A 13,995-nucleotide genomic window follows, 5' to 3' on the forward strand; every position below is an offset into this window, starting at 1 on the left:
TTGGAGCACTTGTTCTGTGCCAGGCTCTATAGAGTTAAGAGTGGGCTCTGGGGCTCTGGGTTCAAGTCCCATCTCCCCTACTTACTAGTCATGTGACCTTCACTAAGCTACTAAACCCTCTGTGCCTCAGTGTGTTCATCTGTAAAATGGGGACAGTCATAGTCCTTCATTGGGCTGGGCTGGGGATTGCATAAAATCAAGGACCTCGAGTGCTTAACGCCATGTCTGACACGGCTCAACAAACATTAGGTATCATTGTTACAGGTGATGCCATCGACTCATACATTATCTCATTTCATCCTTCCCACAATTCAGTGAGCCTATTAGTCCCTGTTAGGAAGTGAAGGCGCAACACAGATACTAATTAGCTCTCTGACCAATGTCACCAGCAGGAAAAGGCTGAACATGGGCTGACCTCAGAGCTGAGTGCTTGGCCCAGGGCTGTGGGTGAGTGAGTCTCGGGGGTTAGAACGGCCACACACCCACTGTTGTCAGTGTTCTTGTTATTTTTATCCTGACATCATTAATTCTCAGGAAGTCTGGGCTGACTTAGGTTTCCCTGTGGCATGCTGGGTTGTCACTGAGAGACGCCGTGTTTTGCTGATTTGCCTTCATTTGGACAAAGCGTGGCTGGGTCTGGTTGCCCCCTTTTTGATTTTCAGCAAAGTCAGCACCAGCTGACCAGTTTGGGGTGCGTGCTCATGTTAAGAGGGGGCCTGGTGGCCTCTGATCCTCTGAAGATTGGGGACCCACAAGCGCTCTCAACTTGCCTTGTAATTTGGAGCTCTCCAGAGAGGCTGGGGGGGTGCTGACACTTACCTGGAAGGAGAGAAAAGCTTCTCAACAGATTTTGACATTTGGAAAGCAGCCAGCAAGCCCTATGTCCCCGGGGGTGAGGACGTGCCAGGCGCCTGATGAGGTGGTGGGGGTGGGGAAGGGGATTTCAATAGAAGTCATCTACCTGACTACCTGATAGCCCGTGTCAGCAAGAAGCTGGAGAGAGGGGCAGCAGGCTGAATAAGAGAGAGGAGCATGCAAATGAAAATCTCACTTTCCCCAGGCCCGAGACCCCCTTCGCATCCACTAAGGATTAGACTGATGCTTAATTAGTATCTGAAAATAGACAACTGGAGCACAGTTCCACCCCTCACCCGTTAGGAAAGCAAATCAGGCAGGCAAGGGAAATAGACGCTTAGTAAGAAGAGAAGGCGAGAGGGCTTGATTCAAATCCTAAAGTTTTGCCGGGAGAATGGACAAACAGCCGTTTCTCATGACATTTGCCGAGGGTACCGTTTTCACTTAAGAGGGCTATTGCGAATGGCGTCAAAACTCAGTATGTGTCTCAGATGGTATTAGTACTCACGACAACCTCAGAGATCTAATGATGCTCCTTTGCAAGAAAACAAAAAGCAGTATATCAGCCACAGCGGTTCCTTTTGGTAGAACGCCTTTTCCTACTTGCTTCCAGGCAAACTCCTATGTAATCTTCACACCCCAAATGTCACCTCCTTGGGTAAACCTTTCCTGATACTTGCTGAGGTATTTATGTTCCCACAGCATTTCGTGTCCCTCTCTAGTTTAGGATTAATTGTACTGGACCCATGTCTGTCTCCCCACATTCATCCGTGAAGGTCTCAAGAGCAGGGAGGACCATGTTTGAGCTATGCACACGGCAGGTACTGGGTGAATGGTGCCGGGTAAACGGGTTCATTCTATCTACCAGCCCAGGCCAGATAGAGTTTGCAAGGAGATGTTAAAGATGGATGTCACAGTCATGCACACACTGGGTTCTATTGACCAGGGACTTGAGTTTCACTCGCCCTACCCACGGCTGACCCAGACTGTTTAGCAAGAGAAATGACTGCTAGATAAAGATGAACATCTCGGGCTTCTGAGACTTATTTAGGAGAAGGTACCTCGATGGTTGATTTTCCTTGAATTTGGACCAACAAGAGCATCAAGGAGGATGGGACAGACCTCATGATTCCTTCCAAGAGCTGTCTCCAGAGCCAGGAAGTTCCCTCTCGTGTCTAACCTGCATCTGCCCTGCTCCCCTTGGGCTCTGTTGCCTTTTGCCCAGTTTTTGGAGAAAAATGCAGAATCAGCTGCTTGTCCACCCCCTCCTGTCTTCCTGACTCAGGAAAGCAGGTAGCAGCCAGGGTCTCTCTTTGTGTTATGAACAATGCTACCCCCTCCCCTCCCAATGGATGCCTTAAAAAAGCAAGCAAATGTGGGTTACAACTGGGAGAAAGAAATCCGATTCCAGGAGCTCCAGGTAAAGTGGCTTTGAGCAGGTAGAGGGGAGGCGAAACATAGGAGCTGGCCTATCAGGTTGGAAAGAAGAAGAACATTGTGTGTGTGTTTTTTGATTTGCTCAGAAACATTTCTGAGCTCCGTGTCTATGGAGATGTCTTAGCAGGAGGTAATGCGGGCTGCATCCTTAGCTCTGGGACACAAATATAAACCGAGTATTTGGGTCTCTGCTCCTTTCAGCTCTACTTGTAAGGGCATTTGGGAAGCTGAATCTCAGACAACAGACCCCGTCCGATCTCTCAGGCCAGTGGTTTTGCACCTTTTTTGGTCTCATAAACTACACTGAGGATTTGATGCTAAAGGGGTGAATGGACATCCCAAGCACTGCTGGCCTAGCTGCCGTGCTTCTGGGGGACCCACGTCTAAAGCTATTGGGCCATCTTAACGTCAGGAAGCCTCAGGCTTTGCCCCCCTTTCTCCAGAACCCTTCCTCCTTCTCCGAGGACATGGAATTGTTGTTTTAGAGGAGGCCCTAAGGCAAGCTCTCAACACGGCTCCCTGATTGCTGTAGACTGAATGTTTGTGTCCCCCTCAAGTTCCTATGTTGAAACCAAATTCTCAACGTGATGGTATTAGGAGGTGGAGCCTATGGGAGGTGATTAGGTCATGAGGGTGGGGCCCTCATGAATGGGATTAGTGCCCTTATAAAAGAGACCCCAGACAGCCCCCTCACCCCTTTTGCCATGTGAGGACACAGTGAGAAAACCACTGTCTATGAACCAGGAAGCAGGCTGCACCCGACCTTAAATCTGCTGGCACCTTGATCTTGGACTTCCCAGCTTCCTGAACTGTGAGAAATAAATTTATGTTGTTTACAAGCCACCCAGTCGATGGCATTCCGTGACAGCAGCAGCTGGACTGAGCCACTGATCATTTCACCATGATGCCCTGCAAAGGTGGCCAGTGGACCTATGAATCACGCCTGCCCTGCTCCCAATATTGAGCCCCACTCCTCAGGCTTGAAGTTCAAGGTTATGTTTTTCGAGCTATCACTGTCTAACCGAGGTGGACGGTGTGAAAGGGAATAATCAGAGTCCTGCTATTGCTCAGGTTTCAGCAGGACTTTAAGGGTCCTCCTGGTGGGGTCAAGGCCAAACTCTGCTTCTTCCCTATACCCCAGATCTCAGGGGTTGCTCCAGACCAGCAATTACAAACTCCAGCAATTACAAACTCGGATACCTAGAGGGGCAGGTAGGGAAGGTAGAGCAGCAAAGCAGGCTGGGTAATTTCAAGACGGAACACGTGGCTGCATATTAAACCCATTAAAAATATTCTTCATTTGCATCAAACATGAAATCATTCTCATCTTTCCTAAAACGTATAAACCTCTTGGTTGACCGCTGCCTGACATTTACAATAAAGACCTGGCTACACAAAGATTTAACTTTTACCCTAACTTAATGAAAGGAGCATAACAGGAAGCGGAGGGGACTGTGGCGAACCAGCGAGCCCACGCCCTGTCTAGAGGGGGCAGCTGCTACTCAGCCTAGGAGATTTTTGCCCCAGAACATAGGCTCAGGGTGGTCAGATTATCCACATTTTAAAGAGAAGCTGTCAATACGATATTTATATAAAAGGTTTGATCTATTGGCAATACATTCGAAGTACCACTATAATCTGTCTCTTTCGATAAGACAATGCAGACCTAACAGATCATGTCTACAGCCTGGATCGGGCCTGAGGCTGCCTCTTTCTGTCTTTTGTCTTGGGAGAGTTTGCATTACGGCAACACCTCTTTCAACTAAGAAAGAAAATATTTTACTTTATTTGTTCATGTAATCATTCAGGGATAATGGTCCCGTCATGCTCACAGTGTGACCTTGATTTTGAGGCAGTATCATAGGAACCTCTACACATTCCCAGATGTCACCGTGAGAAGTGGAGTCCTTGGCCAGGGGGAGTGTGGGTCTGACCTGTTGCAGAATCCCTCATGTTCATATCTTCCTGGCCAGCCATCAGCAGCTAAGGAAAGCACTCCCTACTGAGGCTCTGCAATGTGCCACCCTTCCCTGGGAAGCTATGTAAAGAGCCTTTGAGTCATTGCTTAGATGAACCGGTGGCGAAAGGGGCTGCAGAAGAAAGAGTTTGGCAACCTGGCCCGTGCCATCCAGGGCTTGGGGCAGGTGGAGGGAAGGAAGAAGATGACCGGCTGAGTGACCTCCCGCTGGTTGGCCCACCTGTACCTCACTACAACGCAGAGGACGATGGGAAATTCACACGCGTTGCTAGGCTCTGTCCGTTAGCTGCCTGGCAGGTGAGAAAAAGGCGCTGATGTTCTCTAGCCAAATCTAGCCACTCTCGGGAATGCTATCTTCTCAGCTGCCAAAATATCAATACATCTTGGCAAAATGGCAAAGGCTGAAATGTTTGATAAAACATGGAGCGGGCAAGGCTGTGGGGAAACAATCACGCGCCTACTTAGCCGGCAGGATCGGTACAGCCTTTATGATGAGCAATTTTTCAATTTCTGCCCAGATCACAAGTGAGTATGACCTTTGATCCAACAATTCCACTTCGAGGAATTTTTTCTATTGATAAGCCTGCCCGTGTGCCAAATTAGGTATTTATACGATGTCATTCATTACAGCAATGTCATGTAAAACATTCGTGATGACGTTAGCGTCCATTTTGGAGGACTGGCTCGATGAATACGGCATAGCCATGCAATGGAAAATTATACAACTGTTAAAAAGAACCAGGGCTCTTTTTACCTACTAATGAGGACTAATCTCCAAGATAGGTTGATAAGTGAAAAAGCAAGGTGCAAAACAATATGTATAACGGGCTCTCATTTGTGTAAAAATAATGTGTGTGTGTGTGTTGGCCTGTGTATAAAATACGTATTGCTAAAAGTACCACAAAAACAATAAATATTGCTTGCCCCTGGGATTAGGGGAGAGAAAAACATTTTCACCATGGATATTTTATACCTTTTACATTCAGAGCCACGAGTGACTTTAATGCAGGAACGGAATTAAGAAAGCAAAGCCAAAATCCATACCTTAGAATAGGCACTCCTGGCCTCAGCTCCCCACCCCTACCCCCCAGCTGGCACCACCCACTTACCTGCTCCTTCTCTGAATAGGGGTTGTTGAGGACCATGGGCACGTTGCCTTTCCCCCACAGGTCATTAAAGACTCGGTCATTCTCCACGCTGAGGGGCAGAGGTTTGTGTGACTTGCCATCCAGCTCTCTGAAAGGTAAAGCAGGGGTAAGGTGAGGAACGTGCGGCATCAGGAGTGACCAGCTGGTGGCCTTGGTCTGGAAATCTTGAGTCAGTTTACAATCTCCACCACTCACTCACATGATTCTACGTGGAGCCAACAAGCTTTGGATGCCCAGCCTGCTGCTGCGTAGGGTCGACAGCAACAGGTGGGAAGGCAGCCCCACTGTCAAACACAAAGGTAAGCTCATCCAAGCTGGCACCGATGGCTGGCCCACACCCGTCGTTGTGGTCATCGTTTCAGGATGGCCATGACATGGGTTTTGAGAGATCTAGGACCACAGGAGGCCCATCTCCTAGCAGAACCCATGGACAAAGTAACGGCCATCAGACTTCATGGTGTAAAAAGTAGGAGGCAGGAGGCATGAGGGAGGAAACCAATTCTGCGGGCTAGGATATAAGTCATTCCAGTCCTGACTAAGTAAGGTATTGATAACAAGAGCCATGATACCAGCCCAGGATAAACAGGAATGCGTCTGAAAATAACGGGAACATGGCAACGAAAATAATATTATTGATAATGATAGCTAGCATTTACTAAGCACGTCCTATGCGTTAAACACATGACATATATTTTAATTTAATGTTTGTGATAACCCTGTGAGGTATGAATATTGATCACCATTTTACAGATGGCAGAGGTGGGTCAGAAGCTAGGTTGCTCGGAGTCACACAGTCCAGCCTACTCTTCACATCCATTCTGAAGCGGAGGCTCTCATGGTCATCACCATTATCACTATCATAGTCAACACCATCCAACTTTCCTTCATCAACACCACCACCATTATCACCAGTGTTATGATCATTCTCAGTATCACCATCACCGCCGCCATAATCGCTCTCATCATCTTCGTCATCACCATCATCACCACACCACCACCCTCCTCCATCACCACCATCATCAGTATCTTCATCACCACTGTCATCCTCCTCCCAACCATCATCAGATGAGGAAACCGCGGCTCAGAGGGGTTAAATCACCAGCCTAAGACACACGGCTGGTGATGGTGGCGTTCGGCTCAAACCCAGGCTTGTTCCTGACTGTACAGCCTGAGTTCTTAACCATGAAGCGTCCCTCGCTTCCAGCCTTTGAACTTCAATAGGTTCAGGAGAGGGCTATCTCAGCCTCGTTCCACAGCCTGGCCATCCTGAGATAGAACGAAGTCAAGTCATGGCTGAGGTGGGACTGACTTTGCATTAAAATCCAGATCTCTCGCTCAGCCCTGCCTCGCCTCTGTTCTCCCACCCTCTGAGTGCTGGCTCCCGCTTCCTGACAACCTCCTACCCAGGTTTATCTGTCCATGCTATCTGTCTGTTCCCCAACTTTGGGCACTGTGGCTTGCTCTGTGGTCCATTTCAGCTTTGGTCCCAGGCATCCAGGCTGGCCCTTGTCTAGCCCTCTGTTCTATGTTCCCAGCTTTGGGGACTCCTGGGTCTGGGTCGGACCATTTCCCCTGACCCCAAACCTGGGCCGGAAATTCACTGGGATTGAATCAGAAGCCAGGGCCCAAGTGAGTGCCTAGCCCTGAGTGGCCGTTTTGGTTGCTCACTCAAGTCCAGCCAGACACCCCTCCTCACTGTGTTTCACATACTCCTGGTGGAACCATGTCAAAGCCACTTCTGCTCTCCTGCTTGGAGAGGTCTGTCATTGTCAGAGGGGACATATTGCTTTACTGTCTTTAAAATGTCACCAAAACACACCGGGAGTGGTTCTTGATTACAGAACCCAAGTCAATGGTAAACCTACATGGTGATCCACAGAGGAATTGTCTGTTGAGAAGGCTGCTCTCTAAATGTCACTCAGCTCCCTGTCAGCTCTGAAACTCTGTATCACATGACCATAAATGGGGATTTGGTGGAGAAGGGAAGAGGTTAACATTGTTTGAGCATCTGTAACATACCAGGCACTTGCACAGAAGTTATTTCATTTCGTCTCCACCGAGACATTAAAAGCCCAATTGTACAGATGCAAAAACTGAGCCCAGAGGGGTTGTGTAAGTTCCCCAAGGTCCCACAGTAAGCACATAGCAGGGCTGGGATTTGAACCTAGGTCTGATTGATGCTTGGCTCAGAGCCTTCCTTTTTTAAAACCAAGACAGGGAAAATCTAGTTAGGATGCCCACACTAAGCCAGAGGCAAAAGAGCAAGTAATCCAACATCTCTCGCCTGAATGAGGCCAGTTTACAAAAACTGCAGGGTACAATTACCTAGGCAACTCTGAAATGACTCACATGGCTTGTCTCATGGGAATCTGCAGAAGAGCTGCTTTTATCTTTCTCCTGTTTTGTTTTTTTTTTAAAGCCTTTAACAACTTAGTTTAAATAATGCATTGGAAGTGTTTTGTCAACACAAACTATTTAAGAGTCCTGCGTGATGAGCAGGGAAGAATATTTTTAATATGGCACCACGGGGAACATTGCAGGCTGAGCTGTTTGGCTTCCATTCCCCCAGGGGGCAAAATTAGAAGTAGATTTAGGTGGATTCGCAACCCCCAGTCTGTCAGTGATAAGCAGGTCTGAGGAAAACATTGTTGCCATGAGTTTGCTCACCCTGGGACCTGCCTGCTGGATGGGCTCGTCTGGGCAGTGTAGCCTGCTGGATAAGAACATGGGCTGTGGATTGATGTCCAACTCTTGGCTTTGCCGGTTATAAACTGTGCAACTTTGGCTATTCTGGATACTTCACCAGTTTCTAATTCTCAGTTTACTCAGCTCTAAAATAGGGTTAATAAGAATTCACACTCGTGAAGAATTTCAGATTTAGATACTGGATGTTTCCTCCAAATGAGGTAGAGGTGTTGAATGTATTGGATTGTCGGAAAAGTCATGACGTATTTTTTTTCTCTGTTCCTCGTTGCAAAAATGCACCGCGATTTTTCCAACAACCCAATATTTCTCTGTTACCATGCAATTTTGGTAACTCTGATGTATTGTTTCTCCATTTAAATAAGTATACTGGGAGCTCACAGATGGAGGTGGATGGGGTCTGTCTTGACTCCTGAGAAGCTGGGATGGTGACTCTCCTTGAGTCATGGTCTTGCCCAGCCGCCTGGAGTTTTCTCAGTTTAGGTCTGTTTCTCAGCCTGGAGCTATTGATACTTGGGGCTGGATAATACTTTCTAGTAGAGACTGTCCTGTGTATTGTAGGATAGTTAGTAGCATCCCTGGTTTCTACTCACTACTCACTAGATGCCAGTAATATCCACCTTTCCATCCCTCACCAGCTGTGCCAACTAAAAATGTCTCCAGATGTTGCCCAATGTCCCCTTGGGAAGGGGGGCAAAATGTACCCCTCTCTATCGAGACACATGGCTTAGATGTGGCTGAGGACCCCAATCTCATGCCTCCTAGTTCCTCCCATCCTTGCTCTGTCCCACCCAAGGACATAGGAGGATTTATTTCCTAGTTGTCCCTTGTTCCCAGATGGGATCAAGTAACCTGCCTTCACTAAGTGGCTCCCACCCCTTCTCGGGTGTCTTTGCCCCCCTGGAAAGGCCATTCCCCCAGTGGACTTGGCATTCTGGGTGGCCCAGTGTCCCCGGAGCCACCATGTGGTCACACTTGGTGATCCTCAAACTTTAGGGTACATCCAGTTCAACTGAGAGGCTTGTTAAAATTTGCCTGAGCTACCCCTGGAGAGTCTAAAGTAGTGGGTGTAGGTGGGGACCTGGAATCTGCAGTGTCAGCAGCTCCCCACGTGGTATAGGGACACCCTTGAAGATTCATCTCCCCAGCAGTGCTCTGCGTCCCAGCAGGCCTCCTGGTGAGAAATGTCCCTCTCCCTGTCTCCCTTCATTCCTCCAGCCCCCTCCCGTCAGTTCCCCCCTAAGACCAGGTGTGGGATTCTGCCTCCGACCTGGCGAGCCTTTTCTCTGCTTTCCAGCAAGGACTACACTAAAGCCCTTTTACTTCCACTTGGCCAGCTGGGCAATCACGCCCAAGCCAAAAGTCGGTCTAGCATCTCTAAACCTTCTGAGGACCCTTCCCACATCCTTCCTGGGAGCCTGGACCGTCTGACCTCCGATGCAGTGAGGACTGGGGTCCTGAGCCTGACCCCACAGAAAGTTTGTGTGAGTGATGGTCACCCCAGTGCTGATGACTGACTAACCCCAAGGACCCAGGAAGAGGAACAGCTGGGCCAGGCCTGTGTGTGGGGCACAGCCTGTAGGAGGGAGGCTGCCTGCTAAGGCCCAACCAGGCAAGGAGGCTGCTGAGGGGCAGCTGGTCCTGGCAGGAAGCCCTGCCCACGGCAGACACCACCCTCTCTCCAACACCCCCTTCTCGCCCTCCACACTCCAGTAACCTTTGGTTCCTGCCTCCACCTGGTCGCTGATGCTGGGAGCCGAGTTAAAGCAAGAAGAGACTTGGGGACTCGGGTCTCTGCAAATAGTTTCTCTTAGATTGCACCATGCTGGAGGGGAAAAGCTCTCTATGAGGAGAAAAGTATGCTCTCGAGAGTCATAATTCTACAGCGAATGCTGCAGCTGAGAAGTGAGGTGAGGGTGTCTGTACTCAGGGACAGTCATGGCTCTAATTACTCACATCACCAAAACTGGGCAGGATTCTAAAACTCCAGTGTCTACGGGGCTTGGGGTGGGCGGACTGGCCTCAGTTTGGATCCTGGGACACTGGAGAGAACCCCCGACAACCCCTGCCCCGCTTCCAAGGCTGGCTGTCTCCCCAGGATGTGGACTTCGTGCTAACAGCTCTTCTGCTACTTTCTTTGAAGAGGCTGGAATGCAGTTTTCATGTGCGATTGCTTGATTTTTCTATTTGGCCACAAAATGTTTCAGAAAAGTCTGCATCCCAAGTAAAACTTGTGGGAGAATTGGGTTGTGTGACCTTCAGCTCCCAGTGTGTGACCTCTGACCTATTTCAGTTCCTCCTCCTGGGATGCTGGGAGAGGTCGAATGTAAATCTTCTTCATGGGAGGTGGGAGGTGGACTGGTCAGTTGCGTGGCCTGCAGTGAGCATGAGCATTCAGGAGGAACCTGAATGGTTGTTCTGGAAAGAATGTTAGGGTTCGTCTGGTCCACATTGTACTAGTTTTACAGTTGGGGAAACTAAGGCCCAGAGAGGTCAAGGGGCTTTCCTAAAAGATGTCGCTGGTGAGTGAGTGGCAAAGGGTAGGGACTAGAAGCAAGGTCACTGAACCCAGACCAGTGAGAGCTCCTAGTGATGGTGACGGGGACAGTCATTGGACAGCCCAGGGCCTGGCCACAGGACCGCTTAATGGGGCTGGTTGGTTGAGCATGGTTGGCTGAACAATAAATAGCCCCAAAGATATCAGGTCCTAATCCCTGAAACCCATATATGTGACCTTGCATGGATATGTGATTACATTAAGGATCACATTGGGGATGTGATTACATTAAGGATCATGAAAAAGGGGAGATTTTCCTGGATTATCTGGATGGGCCCTAACTACAATCACAAGTGTCCTCACAAGAAGGAAACAGAGGGAGACTTGGCTACCAAAGAGGCAGGCCACGTGATGGAGGAAGCAAGGAATGCAGCTCTAGAAGTTGGATAAGTCGAGGGAACAAGTTACAGTAACGCCTTGGTTTGCGAGCATAATTCGTCCGGAAACAAACTACTCGTATTGCAAGACATCGCTCGTTTACCACGTTAAAACATATTAGAAATGTTTGCTCGTCTTGTGGAACACTTGCAAACCATGTTACTCGCAATCCAAGGTTTTCCTGTATTCTCTAAAGCCTCCAAACGTAAGACCTACAGAAACGTCAGAGAATAAATGTGTGTCTTGAGCCACCAAGTTTGTGGTAATTTGCTACAGAAGCCATAGGAAAATGATAAAAGGAGCGGATGGTGGCAGGGACAGGGAGAGAGCATAGTGGCAGGAGGGTGGATGGCCCCTGCCTGGTGTCCCAACTCACTGCCTACTATTGTCCCCCGACTCATCACACTCAAAGCCCTTAGGTCTGCTTGCAATTCCTAGAACACCCCGAACTCCTTCCTGCCCCAGGGCTTTTGCTCCTGCTGTACCCTCTGCCAGGAACGCCCTTCCCTGGATTTCTCATGGTTCGTGCCTTCCGGCCTCAGTATAAATATTGTCTATTCAGAGAAGCATTCCATGACCATCTGATCTAATGTCCCATCCAACTCCAAGCCACTTTTCTCCAAATCACTGTTCTATTAATATTTCCTTCATAGCATGTAACACTAAAAGGATTGCTTGTGTCTTTTTGTTTAGTTTTCGTTTCTTGTCTATCACCTGACTCCATCATGGCCAAGGTTCATCAGTGGATCGCCAGTTCTGAGGACAGTCTCTGGGGCGGAAGAGCTGCTCCACAAATGTTCACTGGGTGATAGACTGTGAGAAGCCCCCGGGTTACACATAATGTGGGGTGGCTGCGGGGGCTTATTCCATAGCTCTTCCCCAGAATAAGGAGCTGGGTGCCTATGTGATAAGACAGCAGGGACTCTGATGGAAAGAGGGTATAATAGAAAAGTAATAACTCTAGAAAGAGGACCTGTCTCCCCTCACCCAGGAAAAGAGGGAGTGAGGAAGCCACGTACATTCGAATGGTCAAGGTGAAAAGGAACTGTTGCACTGAGATTTGGTGTAAAGGCAACGTTGCTGGATTCAATTTCTTCGCTGGAAAATGCCGCCAGAGTGATTCAAAGCTCTGAGGCATGTCCAGGGCATCAAGGAGGAGACCCTCTACTGTAGATAGACCTGGAATCAATGGTGTCACTGGCCGGTCTAGGTCAGTTCTCCAGGGGTGTTGTCTCTAGTAGATGGCACCTCAGGGCCTCAGTTTCCCTTTTGGACTCTGAGAAAATATTCTGATGTCCTCAAGAAACTTGATGGCTAGCGGTCAAGTTCACTGTGGCCGACAGTGCCATCCACAAAGTCAGTCGCGGTCAAGAGCATGGGCTTGGAGTCCAATCCTGGCTTTGTTGCCTGCTCGCTGTGTGACCTGCAGCAAGTAGCTACACCTTTATGAGCCTTGGTTTCCTTATCAGGAAAACAGGGTGCTTTGAGGAAGAACCAAGGACTTGCCCACCTGGAGTGCCCCGTAGAGGTTGAGGATAATGATGATAAAACTCAGGCCATTTGTGGCAACATAGATGGACCTTGAGGGTATTATGCTAAGTGAAATAAGTCAGATGAAGAAAGACAAATGCCATATGATCTCACTTATATGTGACATCTAAAACAACAAACAAAATAAAAACAAACTCATGGGCCCAGAGAACACATTGGTGGTTATCAGAGGGGAAGGGGATTGTAGGGGAGGACAGAATGGCTTAAAATAAATTGTCTGGTGAGGGATGGTAACTAGACTTACAGTGGTGAACACTGCAAGTGTATACACACAGAGAATTATAACGTACACCTGAAATATTGACAATCTTGTATACCGATTTTACCACACACACAAACATCCCCCAAAACAAAACTCTCGCTCGTCATAGAAGGAGGCCTCCCCCACCCCCTCCACACATGCACAGTTAAGCTGATTCTCTAGCTGTTGAAACTGTGAAACTGACTTCCATTCCTCCAGCCACATTCTCTTGCCTGGCTTCTCTTTAACTCTGGACACACATTGTGAGATTTCTAGGTAGAACCACCACCGTGCTGTGTGACCCAGGCCAAGTTGCTTCACCTCTCTGAGCTTCAATTCCCCTCACCTATAAAAGGTGGTTAAAACCACATGTCCTACTTAGGGAGCCCAATTTATGCAAGGAGGTAATCTGTAAGTAACCGAGTGCCCTGCAAGTGGAGAAGTTATCAGAGTGCGGGGTGAGGCTGACCGGCTGGTCCAGATGGATGCCGGACCAGGGACCTTGGCCTCTTTAGAGCCCTCCTTCAGGGCAGCAAGCTGACAACCTGGATATCCTCTGACATGCAGCATTTTAAAGTGACCGCTCCCCAGTGCAGAAGGTTCCGGATGCCCCCGGATGTCTCTTCCTGACACTCTCTCCGAGGCGTCACCCCCTGCCAGGGCCACCTCCTACCTGAGATGAAGGGATGAAGCTGATCTAAACTAAACACCACTTCTCCCAGATAAGGCCAGCGCCCCCAAACAACAGGGCCAAGGATGCCCCACGAGAAAAAGGGACAAGACGGAACAGGAGCATAAGTCTGGGTCCAGGAAGAAAGAGGTCAGGAAGGGAGAGAATGAGGCCGAGAGGCCAGGTCAGGGGCACTGCTGAGAACCAGGGACGGCGCCAGCCTCTGCCGGGACCCCAGAAATCACAGACTGTTGAGTGTGACCTGGATGTGGGGGCTCCGCCTCACTGTCACCAGTTCATCCAGCATCCAGGATACCGCGTCCAACCCCCACCCCAAAAAGCAGCCTGGACGAAGAGGCCCCTGGAAGGATGAGTCCTTTCCAGGCAACCATGTGCTCCGAGGGGGCTGCCAACCCCGAGAGTGACCCCGAAAACATCCTGTGTCTGGGCTTCTTCTTCCTGGTTTGGGACACTTAT

At 49.1% G+C, this 13,995-nt stretch overlaps 1 protein-coding gene across 1 annotated transcript in view; it reads right to left on the reverse strand.

Annotated features, from left to right (window-relative positions):
• The window catches only part of NOS1 (nitric oxide synthase 1), a 165,560-nt gene that overhangs the window by 68,548 nt on the left and 83,017 nt on the right, over positions 1 to 13,995 (reverse strand). Inside the window, exon 4 of the mRNA XM_019641581.1 lies at positions 5,380 to 5,506. Within this exon, the coding sequence (XP_019497126.1) occupies positions 5,380 to 5,506 (127 nt within the window). The remainder of the gene's footprint in view (positions 1 to 5,379; positions 5,507 to 13,995) is intronic.

Source organism: Hipposideros armiger, unplaced genomic scaffold (genome assembly GCF_001890085.2).
Source record: "Hipposideros armiger isolate ML-2016 unplaced genomic scaffold, ASM189008v1 scaffold_62, whole genome shotgun sequence".
NCBI classification, from domain to species: Eukaryota; Metazoa; Chordata; class Mammalia; order Chiroptera; family Hipposideridae; genus Hipposideros; species Hipposideros armiger.